This window comes from Gambusia affinis, linkage group LG21, assembly GCF_019740435.1.
Source record: "Gambusia affinis linkage group LG21, SWU_Gaff_1.0, whole genome shotgun sequence".
NCBI lineage: Eukaryota > Metazoa > Chordata > Actinopteri > Cyprinodontiformes > Poeciliidae > Gambusia > Gambusia affinis.
The window spans coordinates 4,899,489-4,920,723 of NC_057888.1; the positions used below are offsets into that span (position 1 = coordinate 4,899,489).

At 37.0% G+C, this 21,235-nt stretch overlaps 1 protein-coding gene across 1 annotated transcript; it reads left to right on the top strand.

The window, feature by feature from the left end:
• Nucleotides 1-14,457: 14,457 nt before the first annotated feature.
• On the top strand, nucleotides 14,458-20,741 carry LOC122824655. Its single transcript, XM_044105517.1, has 10 exons — nucleotides 14,458-14,527; nucleotides 15,294-15,389; nucleotides 18,139-18,276; nucleotides 18,388-18,566; nucleotides 18,647-18,783; nucleotides 19,041-19,134; nucleotides 19,269-19,598; nucleotides 19,671-19,836; nucleotides 19,918-20,042; nucleotides 20,424-20,741. Exons 2-10 carry the CDS (start codon nucleotides 15,296-15,298, stop codon nucleotides 20,739-20,741), a joined length of 1,581 nt encoding a protein of 526 aa, XP_043961452.1. The 5' UTR covers nucleotides 14,458-14,527; nucleotides 15,294-15,295.
• The last annotated feature ends 494 nt before the right edge of the window (nucleotides 20,742-21,235 follow it).

Genomic DNA, 21,235 nt, shown 5'->3' on the forward strand with positions numbered 1-21,235 from the left:
AGTTATGCTTTGACACAATCCAGGATACTTTATTTAGAGAAGTCCTAAATCAAGTTCAGTCTGCAGATGGACTCCAATCAAGTCGCAGAAGCATCTGAAGGAGGATCAATGGAAATCGGGTTCACTACAGCTCAATGTTCAGTGTCACAGCAACCAGTTTGAATGCTTTAGTAGCTATTATGTTTAAATTACTGCAGCCTGATTGGACAAAATAACAGGATGGCGATAATATTGGTAAAACTTGAAATTAAGATGATTATATTTAATAAATCCTTATTTTGGGACACTGCATCAGTAAAAAATGTGAACTCATGGTGTAGTACATTTACCAAGAACATATAACGTTTTAAGCAAATCCTTTACAGTAATGATAATATTTTTCTTTCTTTAATGTGTTTGTTTTGTACTAATGTGACAATGACTTTACTTTGTCATAAAAGCTGCAGTATGTAACTAATAAAATATGTATTTTACATATTTGTTAAAATTGGTTGTCATCATAACAACCAGAGCCAAGAAGAGGGATTTACTGCTGTCAATCAACTACTAAATGTGTTAATGACGACGAAACAACTTACAGTTACAGAAAAACTGTTTATCTGCTATCAGTGACTATGCTAACTAGCCTGAATGATTGGCAACGCTAAGACCCGCCTCCTTTCTCTGATTGGTTGTTTCTAGTTGGCACTGCCTTTCTAAGGAGAAGGAAGAGTAGTTCAATTTTTCTTAAATTATTTGTCATGCCAAACAATCAAAGAATACTGACAGCTTTAACAAATATATAGTTTTTTTTTTAAAGTAATAGTTACATATTGCAGCTATACAGGCTTTTTATAATAGATTTGCAACTACAAGAGCAGAAAATACGAAGAGGTGTGAAAACTTTCCACCTTTAAACAAGGTAATAAGTGAGAAACTGTCCAGCCTTGTGATGCACTGTAACGCTCTACATGCATGCTCATTCTCAGCTGACCGAACAGCTTGCTGGGTTCTTAGTTTTAGTTTGCAGAGTTTGTCTGTGGCTGCAGCAGAATGCCTCCTCCTCTTTAGTGACGCCATGTAAATTCTGAGGCGATGTATTTATGCTTAAATGTACAGATAATGTTGTAAATAACCTGGTATCATGTGAGCTGCTGGTCAGGCTGATGTAACTTATTGCATGTCTGGTATTCTACATTCAACGTTTGTTTCCTGTGGAGGTTTTGTTTAACTTTTATTCTGTATGTAGAATTTTTTACAGGAACACGACTGCTTTTGTGCTCTGATGACACATAACAGCCACCTACTGATTAGTGGCTCATAAAGAACGTCCTGGTCAGGTCCATTAGTGGTAGAAAGGTGATTTGCTGCCATCTTGTTTTGTTTTTCTTCTTCTCAGACAGATGAATACAGGGTATTATTTATTGTTATGACACTACTGCAACGAAGACATGAGCTGAAGAACTTTCTATGTAAGTAATACATAGTTCCCATGTGATTTTGAAACAGCCATTTTGTCAGGCAGTTGCTATGAAGTTGCCATGACAACAAGCAAACCACAAGCTTTAAACTAGCACTGGCTTCATTCCTATCCAACTTATAAACAACGTAAGTACATTACATCTTACAGTACTCTACTCACCTCTGTGTGATTCTAAGATAAATAACTGATATTTACTGTAGTACTTACTGCCGAACGAGTAAAATTAGCTTAGCTAATGTAGCTTTTATCTGCTAGCTAAGACGGACATTTAGAGTGCGTGTTTATAACTTTATGTACTTACTCTGCTGGTCACCAGAACCTTGTTATTCACCTGAAGAGTTCGTACATCCTTTACAAATCCGGTCAAACACTGAATGTATGCGTCCATGAATAACACCTTCCATTTTGTATGCACTCTTCACGTTCACTTGGTAGTATGTAGTAATATGAGATCAGCTTGTCCACATCTTCTGGCATATTTACCTTCTCCGTTTTATACGCGTCGATCCCGACAGCAGCGATTTGTTTATATTTATTTCACATTACAGTAGTTAAGAGTGTCCACATATTTGTTGGTCTCGACGCCATTGATTTTCTGTGCATTGCGCATGCGCCTGCCTAGTAAGCCAATGGGAACTATGTATTAAACTGCTGCTGATGATGTCTGTGTGAGCAGAGGTAGATATTTAATGTGAAGCTAACCGGAGCTGTACAGCAAATCAATGCCAATCTGTTTGTTGTTGCAGAAACACTGGATTTTATGAAACCTTATTTAATTTGTTTTATATTAATGTCTCAGAAGCAGCTTCGGAGAAAGCCCTTGTGCTAAATGGTTTGTAAAAGGCAGATTGAAAGAAGTTTGGAATCGGCAAATGAAAACAAAGCTTGTAATGTATGTTTTCTTTTTTTATTATTATTAAATTAAGCATCTCATTAAAAATACTGGGTTTTTGTGTTTTACATGAAAATTGAATAAAATTAAGTGAAATATTTGGAATGGATTCCCGAGTTCCATGATATAGAAAATCAGGGTGTCCACGCATCTTAAAATGTCTGAAATTCATTTAAAAAAAGGCAAGTTGACCTTAAATTGTTTAATCACAGGTATTAACTTTTGTGGTGATAGAATTATTTAATCTCATATATTTTATGTGGTCTTTATTTTGCAATATCAATATTGCTAACTAGCTAATATACCTTTGCTAACTAGCATAACAAAGGTAGGTTAGGTATATGCTAGCTAATGTACTTATGCTAGCTAGCAAAGGTATATTAGCAGCTATATTAACTGGAACTATTGATTCTGGTTCTTGCAGTGGTAGGAACAAAATTAGCTAACTAATACTACCTAGCTAAAAAGAAGCTAGCTAGCATCAAACAGCCCAATATCATCACACTACCACTGCCATGTTTGTAGGTGTGATGTTCTTTTTGTAAAATTAGGATAAAAAAAAAAAAATTAGGATCCACATATTATCAGGACCTTCAAAACATTTTTGGTCATTGCTATTTTTTCTGACTCTCTTCTTTTTATTGTTGAGTTATTTAATCAAAACAATCAGATTTAATTGCTTTTAACTACTTTTTCATTGTAGCTTAACTGCAGAAATCTTACAGAGTGATTGGAGGAGTTCATGTTGGTCACTTTGCAGTTTTTTTCCCAAACATTTTCTGGACTTTGGACCTCAGGTCAGCTGCTAAACGGGACTCGGGTTTCTAAGGGAAGTCTTGTCTCTGCTCCGGTGGGATTCAGCCTCATTTTTCCCTCACACCACACACACGGTGTCCCATTCAGTCAATCACACCTGCTGCTCAGATTGGTTGCAGCTGCAGAACTCTGAGGCCTGGAGGCTTCCTGTGATCCCTGGATGCTGTCCGGATTTCTCGGCTACATCAGTAAGCACTTTGTCACCCTCTCACACATGCACAAACTTTTTCCTTCAGTCACAAACATGCCAAAAGTGACTTTTAGAGTCCTTCCACTTCCCTTTAAAGTGAAGAACTAGTGTTGTATTAAAACTGCATAAAGCTTTGTTAGATTTTTTATTATTTAATATTAATTAAATAATAAAAAAAATATTTCCTCCTGGATAATTAACTTCTGCTAAGTGCTATTAGCACAACATAGATTTTGACAAGTTTTTATCAATACACATCCTTAAACTAATTGGCGCGAAGCATGGAAATCAACAACTTTTGCTGACACTTGCATGATTGACAACGCTAAGACCCGCCTCCTTGCTCTGATTGGTTGTTTCTATTTAGCACTAGAAGAAGGCCAAGGAACTTCATTTTTTTCACAGATTATTTGTCTTACTGTCAAAACAAAGTGACAGTTTCCACAAATATGTAAAAATCAAAGTCACATAGTTTAATACTTACACATACTTTAATGTCAGAATTTACCTGTTTTATTTAATCTTTTTATTTGCTAGTTTTCAACAACCCTGTTAAGAGCAAATTTGTTTTTAAAATGTTTTAGCATAAGAAAGGTTAAGTGTAAGAATGATAGATTCTGATTTTTTTCTGTGAAAGCTTCACAAAGACAAAGACAGGTGATGACGAACTCAGTCAACGGCTCAATGGATCTCAGGAGCTTCAATGATAAATACACTGCACTAGTTAATTGGAGCTGCTGAGGTGTTTTGGACAGTAAAAATAAAGATTGCTTTATTTTATTCCTTTTTTCCAATCCAAGTTAGTTTGATCTTCTGTAATTTTAAGTCAATATGTAGACTTAAATTTGCTTGAGATGCAAAAGGCCTTAATCAGGCCTTTCGTCCTTAGAAAAACTAACATTAAAACAATTCTGCCAAGAAGAGTTGGTCAAAATTCTTCCATGTTGATATAAAAAACCAATTGCCAAATTAAATCAATAGCAAACTTTTTTATGTAAGGCCAGGTTGGACAATGTTGGCGGAGAAAATTGTTGTTTAAAACATGTATTTTATGTGGGCTATGTTACATTTAAACATTTAACAAGCAAATACAGAAAAAATAAAATACTTTTTACAGCACTTAACACAAATTGATGAGGGTATAATTAGGCCCAATGCAAAAAAGTCACCACTTGTTTGTTTGTTTTTTATTTCACAACAACAATCTTTATTGCCAGGATCCATTTCCAGTCCGATCTCTGAGTTGTTTTTTAGTGGAGTTCAATCTGATGCTAACTTTCACCTCAATTTACGCTTTGTCAGATTGCTTTGTTTGTTTCTTCTATCTCAGGACATTGCAGGTTAATCAAATGAATCCTTTCCAAAGCCGGGTTTGTTTAAATTAAATTAACATTTTATCCTGCAGATTCATCCAACACTCCCACCGCCGACATCAGAAGTTGCTTTCATTAAAAAACAAGAAACTAATTAATAAATTCTACCTTGCACTGAGTTTCTGTTACTTTTATTTTCTTTTAAGAGTTTCACAAACATAATTTGCTCGCATGTGAAAGGCGGAGTGAAACTCCTCGCTCTGTCTCCCATCTGTTTTCTGCCTTTGGGTCCGATCCAGTTAGAGTTGGAGCTCAGATGTACCCAAAGGCTTCGCTGACGCAGATCTGAACCTAAAGCCGTGTCATCCCTTCATTGTTTGTAAGGGTAATTTGCTTCTGGTTTTTGAACGTAGAGCCAGAAAAATCTGAGGGCGAACATTTTCACCATTTTGTTTGTGCCCCTGCCAGCACTGACCAAACACAATCTGGCAGCCATGCCTGACCGGGGGCACTAATGAGCGAGAGGCTCCACATCTTGGCGGAGATGAGTGAGAGGCACAAAGTGCACACACTCTCGTAAGTTCAGTTAGAAACATGAATAATTGTACTATTTAGCAGCAGACCGCACCAGAGCTAGCATGCTGAAGGAGAGCCAGAGTGTTGGTCAATGTGACTTTGAATAAAGTGTGAATTTCTTTGCTTTCACAACAATACAAAAAAACAAAAAAACAAAAAAAAACATTGATCACAGGCATTTTTTAGGCTCCAGAAATGATTGCTGAATTATGTAACACAAATCGTCTATCATGTCCTGCTTAGCGGTGGTCTGCAAACACAAGATTGTGTTTATTTAATAATGTGTTGAATCTCTAAAGTCAGACTTGTATGTGACATGGCAAATACTCTGTAAGGAAACCACAGATTTTATCTATTAAACATTTCGTTACATAGTCGGGATTCTGTTAAAGTCATGGTACTGAAGCACAACCCTTTGTGGACCGTAGACCAGAGAAAGAAAATTGTCTGGATGTCCAGCTTTGGGAGAAAATCCTCCTTAGGGTTGAATGAAGGGTGAATATTGAAATACCAAGTACTGAAATTTCCACCGCACTTGGCAGTGGCAATTTCTTAAATATTGGTCTTCTCTTCATTATTAAAAGACAAACAAAAGCAGAGCCAGCCCAAGGAATTGAGAGTTAACCGACTGCTTAGGGCCTCCACACCACTAGGGGTCTCCAAGAGCACAAAGCTAGCGCAATAAATATATGTATATTTAATATAACATTTAAGAATTCTAATTAAATGGAAAAACAATTTCTATTTTTACAGTACCTCTACAAATAATGGTTAGTGGGTTCTGTGACTGTTGGGGAAATATAAGATATCAATCCTGTAAATGTAAACAAGTGACACTTTTTTTTTCTTCACAGATGCAACATTGTTTTATTTTAATTAATCTTAATAAATCCAGAGGACACACTTCTGGTTGGAGTCTGGCTTTAATTGGTTTATATTAGTGACCATATTATTGCTTTTAGCTGTTGTTTTTCTTTTGTTCAGAGTTCCTGTACCAGCCTCTCTGTCCTGCTGTCCTTTCACTTCTCTGCAGGGAAACACATTTTCCTCACAATCGATTTTTACCCCTCTTCAAGGATGAGTCGTTTTGGCTCTCTTTATTTCTCACCCGTTCTGCTTCCTCGTTCTGTCTCTCTATCTCTCTTTTTAGTCTACTTATGTAATTATCTAATTGCTTCTTCGTTTCAGTCACTCTAATCAGATCAGATTAGGTGAGATTTCAGAGTGCCTTGTCTGCCCACAGTACACAGAAAAATATGTTTGGTACAAGAGAGTAGCAGACATTCATGAGACCAATTTAAAAGACAGAGCTGAAACATTTAACACTGTGTTACTAATGGGATTGACCGAAGTGGGCCAAGCGCCGGAAACAAGGAGAAAGTCCACAAAGATGACTCATTCATTCACAACACTGTTCACTACAGCTGCTAACATGATCCAACCTGCACAGCTATTGAGCTTTAATGGTGCTTTAATGGTCCTTTAATGGTTTCTAGTCCCACCAATTGTCCTGTTTTTATTTTTAAAAATACACAAAATAGAGTTTTAAACAGTTAAATACATTACATTTTAAATTATTTTTATTATTAAGGGTGACCTATTATGTTTTCTTAAACGGGTAAGGATATGTCAATGGCCTATACAAAGGACCTAACATGTTCATTACATTTTTTGAATAAAATTATTCTTAGATAAAGAGATTTTAACTTTCACAATGAGTTGTTCTAGGGCATCCTGTCACTTTAAATCTAAATAAGCTGCTGCTGGCCCCGCTCCCCCAACTCAATGTTTACACTCGCATGTGAAAATTTCTGCAAACAGATTCGCAACTATGCAATCTTACATTTTTGAAAAACATAAGTAGAGCCTCCTGCACAACTAACAAGAATGCAACAAGTGGTTTCTGAATGGTAAGTCAACAACAAAACACTTGTCTTTAACAGCAGCCATTGTACAGAGATAAAATCAGCTGACCAAACCTGCTGGAGTTCAGCTTGGGTCTTTCAATTTGTCTTCTCTCTAACTTTTGTTTTGTTGATTTGTTCAATCATGGAAAGTTTTGCTTTGATCCAATCACTATTTTAGAGTTTTCCTACAGTGGTGCCTTTTTATTTTATAGCAAATACTGTAAACTTTCCTATTCTGTTCCCTTTTACTCTGTTTGGCTACTCTGAAGCTAATCTTTGTGAGCTCAATAAAATCTGCTGCTCCTGCAATTTTTTCCTTTGCTTTTGCTTCCTGTAAGTTCAAGAAAAGAAGCAGATGAAATAATACCTGGAGGTAATGTTTTGCTATTCAACTGCTAATCTATTTGAAACATTTCGCTGAGTCCTGGATTGTCACTGAAGGGTTTAAAAGTGCAAGCAGGCCATAGATGAAATGTAAAGGTTGTCTACAGCTTTGCACTTGCAGGCTAAACACATTTTTAATGTAAATGTTACCGTTTTATCAGGGACAAAGAACCTGTAACACTTCACCAGGGTGAAAAGATTAACAAGCTTTGGAATATTGTTTTGGTTTTGATGATCGTTTGAAAAATGGGCTTTATGAATTTGGAAATCAGATCAGGATAATGATTACATAAATGTCAACCTTGAACTTTTTCAGCTTCAGTTTCACTTTGTTTTCACCAGGTTGCTCACCCTGAAAAAAAAATAGTGTAGAAAATCATTTTTCTGTCATAATTTAGCAGAACGCAAGTAGAAGGGGTAAAAAATAAATGCCTTTCAGTTTTTATATTGGCTCCATAAAACTATGGGGAAGTTAAAAGCAGGTTTACTATTGAGATCTAGAGTATTTATAGAAGAGTCTTTCATAATAACAATCGTTTTTGAAAGAAAGTAAACATGAAGTTTCAATGTTTAGATGTTTCTTCATTGCTTCACACTTCATTTAAAGTAGTAACCCATTTACATTCTTTTGCAACAATAATGATGGCATATTAATAAATTATGCAGTCATTTATATCAAATAGGCTGGAACAGAGAGACATTTAAAGCTAACAAAACGGTGGACCCTGAAGACCAGGACTTGGGGATAATTCCCCTAAAAGATCTGCACACCAAAGGAGTGTGAAGATTTTTATAAGGGCTATAGTTTTGGCACTATTATTTTGTTTGGCACCATTCAATTTGAAGTAATCTTTAAAGTATTTCCCCAGATTATTTTAACTGAGGCTTGAAGCGAAAATAAATACACTTGAAGCTCTTATAAAATCCTGACCTCCAGTGAAACATTTCGGTGTTCAGATGTGAGATGAATTCCTCCCAGAATCTGCTTGAAATGCTGAAGTGTTTCCCTGATTCTCAAGTCCTCCACATCAAACCCTGTGAATTGAACTGTGAAAACAAAACACTCTGCTAGAGCCAAGAGGAGGAAGTCAGGGACTGTTTGAAAAAGTGTAGCATGCTGATAAATTAGCTAAAATTAAAACTAGATATTTAAATACTTTGTATAAAAAATGTCTGACAGACTAAATAATCCATGTTGTATGTCAGTTAGGATTTGTTTAGTTATTGTATCATACAGAGTATGCTGACAACATGCTAGCTAATGCTAAAACAAGACAGCAGTGGGTAACCATGGCAACCGGTAACAGTTTAAAAGCAGTTGTTTTTTTCTGCATTACGCAAATAAATAATCCCTCTTTATAATTTCACCATTATGTTCCTTTTCTATTTTTAAAATATTTTAATACTTTTGGAACTGTTGTGGGACACCCTAATGAAGGAAAAAAACAAAACAAACAGCTACCGTATCGGTGGTACATCTTTTACGTCACATCCTGTAAAGGAGCCGCGCTACCGGATATTTCATTAGCATAACACAGAGCTAAGTTGAAAAATATTTCGAACCATGTTGATTTTAATTAATGTCTGACTAATTTACAACATTTTGTGTTAAACATTTTAATGAAAATACGCAAATCTTCTGGACCTAGCGTTAGCAACTGTCCCGTATTTTAAGCCGTATGGGACTGTTTCCATACGGTAGATTTATATTTGACTGCAGCCTGCAATTTGTATTGCAAACACTAGATGGCACTCCTCTCCACACTCACCTAAACCTAGATAAAAGTAACGTGTCGAAGTAGAAAGCGATAATTTTTATCATAATTTTATGGACTTAAATGGAGTCAGTGATGAAAAGTTTTTGCAGTTTATGGCGTCAGGAGTTTTCAATTGGACATGAAGGTGAGAAGGATTTAAATAAAGCTTATTGAAAAATAAGTAATATGCTTCTTTGTAAATATTGTGCAATTACATCACAAATGACATATTATGTCATTAAAGTTACAGTATGTAATTTTTATACAGAATGTTTTTTTTTACATATTTGTTAAAACTGTCACCATGTCATTACAGATAATCTATGAAGAGATCGATCTTCACCTTCTCCCTGAGCTGCTATTGCTGTGTTAAGAAACGCACCAAAAACAACCAATCAGAGTCAGGAGGAGGGTCTTAGTGCTGTCAGTCATCCTCATGTACTTGCTGCTAAATGTGCTAATGGCAGAGGATCAAGTTGCGCCTGAAAAATATTTTATCTGCAGTTATCGGAGGCAATGCTAAGTAGACTTAGCATTCACAACAAGCTATGCTAGGTGCGATATGGATCTAAACCGTGAGCTATTTGTGTTGTTAAATCCTTTCAAGGATACATTTTCAGTCCAGGAAACTCTCCAGATAATTTCCCCTGCCACGCTGCACTCCATCTCTGTCTGACTCAATAATCACATGGCTCCTCTTCCCAGGAGCTAAAGTGTCTTAAACTGAAGATTGGAGACCAAACTGTTGGAGTCAGCTGCCCCGTTGGTTCATGCGTGTAATGACGTGGATAAATGGATACTGATGCCTATCCATCCCAGCCGTTCGCAGCCAAACGAGCCTCCCGGCGGAGGACAGATGAGACAGAGAGAAAGTGAAAATCCACAGCATCTGTACAACTCTTTTGTTTGTTCAGAATAATTCAGAAAACCTTTGATTGAAGGTTATATGCATGTACTCCTGTGGAGGTCTGGTGGCCTGAGAGACAGGAAAATGGAAGACTAAAAGCGTTTCCTTCTGATTGCAGAGAAAAATGTCTGCTGTTGTTTGAAGTGAGTCGGGCTTAATAAAAGGGCTTTTGAGGCAAAAGCATCCGATATTTGGGGGAATAGCTGACGGCCATTTACTGGATGATTTCAACAAACATGACATGTTTTAAAACTCCCTGCAGGGCGTCAGTCAGTTGTTTCTTATCTTGCCCTGAGGAATAAAAGAAGGGGGTTTATTTTAAACGAAAGGTTTAGTTGCTATTTAAATCCTTTCTGGCACACTGACCAAGTTACTAATCTGCTGTCCTTTTAATTGAAGGACCTAATTTACAAATTGCTTTGTAAATTAGGTTACAAAGCAAAAACTTGAGTCAGTCAATGACAAATCAATACATAAAAGAGTTTAATCAGAAATGAGTCACAGATGATAATAACTGTGGCTACAACTGAGGTGAAATTGGATTTCTTTACCTATGTCTCAATTGTAACATTTTTAACTCCTCTTGAAACAGCTGAGTGATTGGAGTTAGCGTTAGCACGTTTTCTGCAGTATGAAGCTTACTGGAAGTTGTCTGAGTTTAAACAACCATCATCCAATGGGAATAGAGAGGGGTCGATCCAAACGAGGCACCTGTTAATGTTTTTTTTATTATTATTATTTTTACCGTGTTCTGTTCGCAGTTTGACACTCAAAGCTGTTAAGTAATTTTCTTTCCAAACAGGATTACGGCTCCAGTGTGGCAAAATATGGCAGTGGATCAACTGTTTTTGGTTCTCCACGTTTAGCAGCAAGTACATAAAGATGATGGACAGCACTAAGACCCGCCTCCTTGCTGCAGCTCTGATTAGTTATTTTTGGTTGGAAATAGTAAGATAAGAGGTGGAGGCGATTAATCTTTTCACAGATTTTCTGTCACAACATGGTTACAGTTTTAGCAAATATGTAAAAAACATATTTTATATAAATGTTACTGCAGCTTTAAATTTATTTTGTTGCGTTTGGAGTCAGCAGCAGTGCATTAAAGTTGAATTTAGTCATTATAGATAAGTTAATATTTTTTGGGTTATGTTTTTCAATCTGTTCACTTTTCTCTATTCCCCGTTTTCTTCTTTGAAACTTTTATGTCGCAGTATTTGCTGACATCCAGCTGACCAATTTTGCAAATCCGCCATTTTCAACAAGCCAAAATGTTTGATTGTTGTGTGTATTAATTCATTACTTCTACACATTACATTACATTATCAAAACCTCTTCAAAATGCCTGGTTAAACTTTAATTTTATTAGAAATGTTTCCACATCAGTGGGGAAAGTCATCTTGGTTTGGACGAAACACTTCAAGAGGAAATCCTTCAGCAACCTTCGTCAGGATTCGATGAGGGATTTCGTCTGACTGAAGGTCAGCTCCTTCTGTCGATGGAAATGATGGACAAATAAAGATGTTGCAACTTACACTACAAACTCCATATTAGACATAGACTTTATTCACATTTTTCCTAAAGAAAGAGATTTATTTTTAAAACAGGATTTATCATTTGAAAACTGATCCAAATGAAATCAGCTTTACCTTTTACTGGTGCAGCACTTTGCTCAACTCATGACAGAACAATAAAAACGTGAAATCTTGATATTTGTAAGAAGTAGGGATGCACCAAGAAGAAAACTCATGTTTGTTTATCTTTTTCCAAAAACCCCCAGAAGGAAAGTGAGGAGGAGCCTTGTGAGATGCACTTAAAGCTGCTTTCTAGTGATCATATTTCCAAAATAAATCCATAATAATCCTATCCGGGAGCAGAGAATACCAGTATATCGGTTACATATCAAATGTTTTAAACCAGATTTTCATCATTTATTCATATGTTTATTGATTATTTATGAAATTAATTCCCTTGATTGAAGTTTTATTAATATTTCAGCAACAACTTGACATTTCTGTTTGTGTTTCTGTCCTGTTTTTGCAAACCAGTTTACAGAAACTGCTGCAAAACAATGCTGCAACTAATGAGCAGCATTTATAGGAGGATTTTTGTTCAGACAATATTTATTAATCTAAACTGTTCTAATTTCTAATCCCTGCTGAATAGCTGCTGCTTTTTTCAAACACTGAACTGGTGTTTAGTGAGTTGGTCAACAAATCCTCTTACATCTTCATCAGGTCTTAAAGGGGAAAATTCATATTTTGCACATTTTTGTCTTCCCATTTGGGTTTCTGCTGCTTATAAAATGGGTCTAAGTGGTAAAAAAAAACAAACAGTTAGTCTTTGACAAGACATTTGTCTTTTTGGATGTCTGGAAAATGAGTTGTTTCAAAAATCTCCGGAATGTCACAAATAAGCAGGCACTGCCCCGTTACCTAGCAACCCCAGCAAAACCCAGCCCGTTACCTAGCAACACAAGCTGAATTCCGGGAGGTTAGGTCAGCTGGTTTTACCGCTGTACAATGGCTGCTGAGATAGACAAGTGCTTTGTTTTGCTTTTCTAAGATGTACGGTTGTATAATTGAACATGTGTTTACAGCCATGCGAGTGTAAACGTTGGATTTTACCTGTAAAAGTAAAATCAGAGAAACCGATCATTTTAAGTGGTCTCTTAATTTTTTCCAGAGCTGCATATATAAATATATTAAGTGTCCCACATGTTAAATAAAAAACAACAACAAAAAAACACGTCTATGTAAATGACAAAAGCCCAAAAACACAACCACTTTATGCTTCTAAATTTAAAACTCCACTTTCTTGGTTATTGTTTCAAGAGTAAAAATCTCCCATTTGGCCAAAGTGGATCTTGGGATTCTGCAGCCTGGAAAGCGTAACACTTTTCATTTGGAGGAGACGTTACATTTGGAAACCTTTTGTTGCTTCTCTCTGACGTAATCGGCCTTCAAAGGAGCTACAATCTATACTTACTGTTGTGCAGAAAATATTATTTCACTTTAATATTCTCCTAAACCACATGTGGATCTTTAAGTGAGTGTGGAAAAGAAGAAATAACGTTATCTTTGAGTCACCCTGGTTTATTTTTGCCCGTTGTTATGCGGGGGAATGAAGCCATTTCGTTTGACACACTGATATCTTTGATTCTGCCGGGAAAGTTGAAGCTTTGATGTTTTTCTCTGAATCTCAATAAACCTCATGCTGACAAATTTCCTCATCACTCGAAGACACGCGTACAATCCGGTTGCACATATTTACAACACTTTGAAAAATGTTTCGACTTCAAGGAATTCCTGAAAGCCCCAAATTCCCAGAATGTGGAGATACTTTGAAGGTTTCTCTCTGCTACTGGAACATAAACATTTTTATTCGTTTTGGACAGCGACAGTTACTGAATAACAACTCTGCCCTACAGGTTTGTGTCTAAATATCCAAAATAACAAATTTAATATTCATTTATTCATTTCTTATCGTAATAAATGCTCTCTGTGAGAAGAGAAGGAGTTTTTGATGTGCTAACGATCCCATTTTCATTCATTCACACCTGCAAAAAGATCTCTGATTGCACAGTTGAATGTGAATAAAAATAAGAAAATTACCATAGTCCCAACAGCAAACGTCTTTTTTTTAGGTAGATTTAGAAATGCAACACATATTTTGAATATGATTTTGTTCTTAGATCAACACATTTTATTTCATTCATGATTCCCTCTGGGGTTTCAAGGTTAGAATGAACTATTTCTGGAAAAAATAAATTTTATTTTTTGTTCATGTCTACAAAAATAGTGCTTTTAGTTGTGCAGTCTGTTACTCAGTTTGACAGAACTTGAACTTAAGCTGGTGATAAAAGATGTCAGTGTAACAAAAACAAAAGTGTTGAACTTTAACCATTCAGAAAAGTTACAGCATAGAATGAGAATATTGATCCAAAGTATGTTGATACCAAGTAGGACTGAAACAAACTGATTAATCTGATTAATTTTCTAGATAAAACGTAGTAATTTCTGAGTTTCAAAACTCCATTTTTTTACTGCTCTACACAGTAAAAATGCCAGTGTTGAAATCTCAGGTGTAGTGTTAAATAAAGAGTGTGAGTGTTGTTTTGACACCACACAGCTTTAAAATAACACTGCCGGTGTAAATTCCGTAAAATTCGCGTTGTTAAATTCCAGTGTTAATTGCTTGGTGTTGCTTAAGCCCCGCCTTCGCGTAACGGCTGCAGAGTTCGTTCCGCTTTCTGTCTTCACGCCAGCAGTCAGTCGATCGGTACGGCTTAAATTCGCACACGAAAGACACAATTCTTTCCTGAAGGTAAGCTAAATATTCATACATGACCATTGTTTCGTTGGAAATGTGCTTTTTAGTTTGGGACTTCTAAGAGTGCACGATATTTAACCCATTTTCGATTAAAAATCCACCAAATTCAAGGTCCCGCCGTTTTGCCAAATAGGCTAATGGTAAACTTGAATTCTGTTATATTTGGTAAGTTCTAGTTGTCATTTTAAACCATGGATAATACTTGTATATTTGTATTATCTGAAATATTGGCGATGTGTGTATCTGAAAAGCTAACTGTGCAAATGGCTAGCCTCGGAGAGGATGTGGGGATGTTTTTTTTAAATTCCGTGGCGAAGTTGTTCGTTACGTCAAGGAAGCAGTTCATTTTCTGTAAGGTTACACTCAAAATAAAATAAAAAAAGTTTTTAATCCAACATAAATGTCAAATGTGTTCAACTCTTTATATAATTTATGGACTCATTGTGGCTGTTGTCTGGTTCGTCAACTTTGCACGAAAGTGTTGCTACACTTTTGAGAGGGAACGCAAAAGCGAGCAAAAAAAAAAAATCCCCATGTCCACTAGAGGGCTCCGTAGATTATACCAGTAGCAAAGCAAGGGTATAAAATGCCACGTTACGGCTAGCCGATATGGTAGCAGATTCTGACTAGCTAGCTAGCTCAACACTCTTGCTTGGATGAAGTTTATATAGTTGACAGAGTTAACGTGTTCAAAGTGATAAAGGGTTGGTTTAAAATATCTGTAAGGTGACAAAGCTTGGACCGTGTCCCCTTTTTGTAGAAATGCTGGTTCAAGTGGAGTATCAGACCGTCCAGAAATGGGTTCGGGTTCCAGTGACGGATGACTGCTATGATTACTTCAAATTTATGCACGAGGGTAAGTTGAGCACTAATTATGTTGTGGCAGCTGCTATTAAATTAAGTGCGCTTAAGGTAGTTTATCTTAAATTTCGTCACCTTCTTAAAATAATTGCCTAAGTCATTTTTTTTCAAAAATGATTTTTTTGCCTAAATCATCTCTTCATGATGCTGGCCACCTCTGGTAAAATTGCCAACATCCTCAATTAAACAGATCATGCCATTCTACCCCTTTTGTATAATTGCCTATGTCAAGAGTGCGACTTAGGCAGTTTTATTTTGCCTAAGTCACCAGACAAATTGACTTAGGCAATTTTAGAAGTTTTTCAAGATGGCAGATGATTCAAGGAGATGAAAATTCTACACAGCTGCTGATGCTATTTCCATGATTCAGGACTCTTTCCATGTTGGTAAGTGAAGATGTTTACTATAATATACACTAGGCTATCAAAATTGCATAAAATGTGATCTTTTTATTCAGTCTTTTCAGTGAAAATTTTAGTTTAGGAAGCTAGCTAAAAATGCTCTGTGATTGGCAGGCCGCCAATCACAGACAGGCCGTCCAGGGTGTGCCCTGCCTTTGCCCGAAGCCAGCTGGGATTGCCTCCAGCATTAACCATGACCCTAATGAGTAATATGTGGTATCGATAATGGATGGATGGATGGATGTAAGTTAGCTAAAAAGCACAAAAAGTGGAAAGACTCCAGAGTCATCTAACTAAGAAAGTTTTCAATACTGTAATGTAATCTACAGTCTAGAAAAAATTCACAAAGGACCTTCTTTACTTTATTGATTTTAACTAATGAAAATTTTTGTTAAACATAAGTAATCGTAAAAGATTTGACTGGTATAGTGTGCCTGTGTTGCTGTATCTAGAGGCAACTTGCAAACCATTTTGGGAATCCACAATGTATCTTAATACAATTGACCTCAAAGGCAATTCATGTTTGTCAGAATAATCACACATTTTTGAAAGGTTTGAATATTTTTTTTTTCCATTTTGGTAGGAGATGTACTTGACATTGATGAGACCAGTCTGTCCTCATCTACTGAGGATTGCAATGAGACCATCAATAAAGAGATGATGCACCATGTTGATAATGATGCATCATCTGCTCCCATGGATAAAGTTAAAGATGCCAAGAAGACACATCCACACCAAGAAGAGACGATATCAAATGATGTTAGCGATGATGGTGATGATGTCATTCAATATCCGGACTATAACCCAACCTGTGATGAGTCCTCCTCTCCTGAAGATGAAAACAGCCTATCTATGGTGGCAACAACTTTAGAACAGCAGGATGGGGATGTTGAATTGAAAGATGCAGGCAAAAAGAAAAGACATAAACACCTCAGTCCAAGAACATGGAAGCAAAATGAATCGAAGCAGAAACATCTGAAAGGAATGTCATACAAGAGCAAAAGTGGCAAAGAAATAAGTGCAAAGACTATGGGTCCTCCCTGCAACTCCAAGTTCTGTCAGCAAGTCTCAACTCGAGACTGCTTTACAGAAGAGCAGCGGCAGTGGGTATTTGAGAAGATTTGGGCAATGAAAACCTGGGAAGAACGTCGGTTATATGTCACCACTTTGGTCACAAAGACTAGCATGAAGCAAAAAATAGTTACTGAGGGATCCCGACGCAATTCATCATTTTCCTACCAACTGAAGCTTGAAGATGGAACAAGTGTTAAAGTGTGCAGGGCACTTTTTTCCTCTACACTTGGTCTCCCTGAAAGAACCATTACAAAATGGCTGGATGACCCCATCAACCCTGAAAAACAAGCAGAGGTGCCATCAAAATCTGGACCAAAAAGTGGCAAGCATACAAAGATTGAAACTGATGTCAAAGATTTCCTTAAGAACTGGTTGAGGGACCTGGCCAGTGTTGACTGTACTGCAGAAGCACAGCTACCTACAAAGACAAGAAGTTCCTTTACCAAGGCACAACCATCTCCCAACTACATCGTGAATATGGACAAGCAGCTGCAACTGCTGGAGTGAGAGCTGTTGGAATCCAATATTTCACAGCTGTGTTCCATGAGGAGAACTACTCCGTATTTATTCCAAGAAAAGATCAGTGTGATGTTTGTGTTTCATTCAAACATGGAAATATCAGTAAGGCTGCATACCACGCACAAGTCACCAAGAAGGATGAAACCCATCATGCCTGTCGAGTGTCATCACTTCTTTGACAATTTGCCACACTAATAGGCATCACACAAGAACCCAGAAGAAGAGCTGGAAGGAGAAGTGCTGGAAGAAGTGGAAAAAATGTACATGCCTCCTGTTAGTTTGTGCTGTAAAATTGCCTAGGTCACAAAGGCATGTTCAAAAATTTGCCTAAGTCATTTAATTCTGTCATGTTCCATGTTTGACTGACCTTGCTGTTTGTATGTCAAAAGACATCTGTTGTTACAAAGTTTTTGATTAAAATAGTGTGTAAATATCATTTATTCATCAAATGGTTCAGTTTTTTGTGTCTCCTGAAAAATTGCAAAAAATGACTTAGGCAATTATTTTAAGAAGGTGACGTTATGCCCCGAATGCTTATTAATCAACCCCTGTCCTTGTTCAAGTAATAATGTCATTATTTTTCGTAAAAAACGGTTATGTCAAACAATATGAGGAACATTAAAGATAATGTTCATTGTCTGAAAATGTTATTCTAAATATTTTCGAATTATGAATGTAATTGACTCTTACCAGTTCTAACCATATGCTATGAATGAGCATGTTAAGATGAGTATATTTGTTTCCTTCCAGTTCATGCTAAATTCAATTTGGAAAAAGAAATCTGTGTAGACCTGAAGGACTCTTCTGGAGTTGATGTGGATGCTGATATTTTTGATGAACTCCTGAGGTCTGCTACAGTGTCTTTCAAAGTAGTCACTAAGCACGTTGGTAAGATTTAAAAGCATTAAAACAAGGGTTCCTTCTAACGCATTTTAAAAATATATAAATCTGAAGTTAATTTTAAGTTGTTTACTAATGAGTCTTCTAAACTTTATACAGTGGGCGTCCTTGATGAGAGTGAGGTAACAGACACTTCCTTCAGTTCTGAAGATGGTTCAGCCTCGTCAGTTCAATCTCCAAGCTCAGCGAGCTCATCTTCTACAGTGATCACAGAGAACACCAAAGCACAGAGACGACGACTGGCTGAAGGACCACCTGACAGCAAGATGGCAAAAGATGTGAGTTGTGTCAAGGTGGGAAATAGAATGATGATCCATTTTAAAATTCATACCAGGATGACATGTGAAATTTGTTGCAGATTGTCTATGTGGCTCTACACCAAAAACCAGGGGGGGAAGATGTATTAAAAGAATACAACAAGACCAAAAGTCTCTCTGATCCAACAAGAAGGAAACTTGTCAATATTTTAGTGGCAGATATGATCGAAAGTCATGGGTATGTACTGACAAACCTCAGCCTGCTGATTGGGGGCCAGAATTTAACCTTGATATTTTTGAATGGTAGTACTTTTAAAAGTTAAGCATGTGTATGAAATCCATAGAAATGTTGGAATTATCTGAAAACATAATTATTAACATAATGATTATTCAAATAATTAGTAATGGGTTTTCTATTCATAACTTTGCTTAGTTGGTGTGAGTTTGTTTAACCCCTATGTAAAACAGGAATATTCATATTGAATTGTTTTTTAGGAGAGTCCCTCCTGTCAATGTCCGCATCACCTACGCCCTGGGAATTGTCACCCTCTTTCCCAGTTTGAAAGATAATTGCTCACCAACTGGCTATGTGAGTACCTGAAGATTCTCTTCTTGGGTCATAATTTGGATGGATTTCTTTCTTTTTTACAATGTGGATTAACCATGTAACTGTCCTTTTGAATACAATGTAATTGACATTTTGTGGTTTCTGTTCTGGGATAGGAGCATTTCTACGATCCTCAAAGTGGACAGGGCTACCTGGCCTATCGATTGAAAACCGTTCAGCGTAACACTGCAAGTGACTTCAAGAGGAACTCCCTGTCTGCTCATCAAGGCGGCCCGAGAACTCAGAGGGAGACCTCAACATCTGAACAGCTGTTTGGTGATGAATGCAAAGAAGCAATGTCCATAATGAAGCATGCATTAGACCAGGACGTTGTTAAGGGGAAAATGAAGGCAACATTTAAGCATAGACAGAATATGCTACATGATCTGGACCAGTCATCACTCATCTTGGATCACTTCCCAAGATTCTTGGATACACCAGGCTTGGTGAGAAACTCCCAGATTTGATTAACTGAACTTTTGAATTGAGTTTTTTGATGGTATTTTTTCTTCTGTTAGATTGAGCAGGACTTCATCATGCTCTTTGGAGAAGACATCTCAGGGAAGTTTGTTGCAAGATGGCCAACGTTCTACAAACCGAAGGTCATCACTGTCAGCAAAAGCCTTCGACAGAGCGTTCACCTGGATGACCTTCTGTCTGCTCAGGAGGAATCAAGTGATTATGGTATGTATTGATAGATAAATATGTTCAACAGTCTTTTCTATGTATATGCATTCTAAGCATGGCTTGTTATGATTTTATCAGAATGGGACAGTGACTTGGCAGCCATTCTCCTGCTGGTTCATCTCTTGCCTCCAACCGCCAAAGGGAAGAAACAAGTAAAAATTAGTGCAACTGAGGCAGCTGATCGTGTTGTGAAGTTCATGAAGGTATGTTTTGACATGAATTATTGTGCTTCACTTACTGTAAATTGATAAAAAAATTTTTACAAGACTGTAAAATGTAAAGTCATTATTTGGCGTTATTTGTATTATAAATTTATAGTTATTTTTGGAGGGGATGGGAGAGATCAGGGTTAATTTTATGACAAAATGGAACAAAAAATTGGTTATGGGAAAATAATGGAACAAAGAATTGTATGAGGCCATAAGAACTGATCTTGTCACTTAAGCTCACAGGAGTTTCCTTGCAAGTCACATCCCCTTTTGTGACATGTTCACAGCTAAAGGAAGGTGGAAAATGTTCTTAATTTGTTGCTGCTAGTGAGGGACTTAAACCATTATTTCTAATGTGCTGTCTTTTAATCTTAGGTGGGGACAAGCATGGCGACATTCCTTGGCAAAGTTGGATCTGCACAGCCCTTCCTCCTCTGCGTTGGAGAGAAGAAGAGCAGAATTCAGAAGTTCTACATCATCCTGGATCAGAAGCCCATTCCTTGTGTGGCACAGACTGCAGTGGCTGCCTTCGATGAACTTTTTAAGGCACACTTTGTGTTTGCTGTGTCCTACGATGCAACCCTCCTCAACTTCTACACATTCATCCAAACAACAGTTTATGGGATTGATGCGGCAACAACAAAGGAGAGCCCCAGAGTCAAGGAAATCAGAGTGAGAATTAACAACACTTAAATATGCCCGCATGCTACATTTGTAAGGTTCAGCACAGAAATTCTTCAACTCTTTTTCAGCATTTGAAATTTAGTCATGCTTTGTATCCAGGGCACAAATTGCGTTTGAAATGTGGGGAACAAGGCTGTTCATCTGTTTTTTACACGTATTCTGGGTTCAAAAAGCACTTGATGAAAGCACATGGAGGCACTACTGCCATAGATTCTGTTTATGTGGACAATGTTGGAGCAGATAATGCTGAGACCGATGATGTTTGTGCTGATGACGCATTGAGTAGTACTTCTGTTAGTCAACAAAGTCTTCCTAAAAAGAGGCAGTTAATGGACATGTGTAGCTCTGTTATTGCCCAAGTTCAAGCAGCTGGAGTTTCTGAAAATATTGTGCAGTCTTTAACTTGTTCAATGGAAGAGGTTGTTAATGATGTTCATATTCAAGCACGGGACGCTGTTCTTACACATCTTTCATCTGACGTGAATGAGCAAACCTTAAACAAA

Excerpts from the sequence above, each read along its gene's own strand:
- LOC122824655 (XM_044105517.1), top strand. The coding sequence starts at position 15,296 with ATGCTGGTTCAAGTGGAGTATCAGACCGTCCAGAAATGGGTTCGGGTT. Across the intron at positions 18,277-18,387 it reads AGTAGTCACTAAGCACGTTG|TGGGCGTCCTTGATGAGAGT; the intron begins GTAAGATTTAAA and ends AACTTTATACAG. Across the intron at positions 18,784-19,040 it reads GATATGATCGAAAGTCATGG|GAGAGTCCCTCCTGTCAATG; the intron begins GTATGTACTGAC and ends ATTGTTTTTTAG.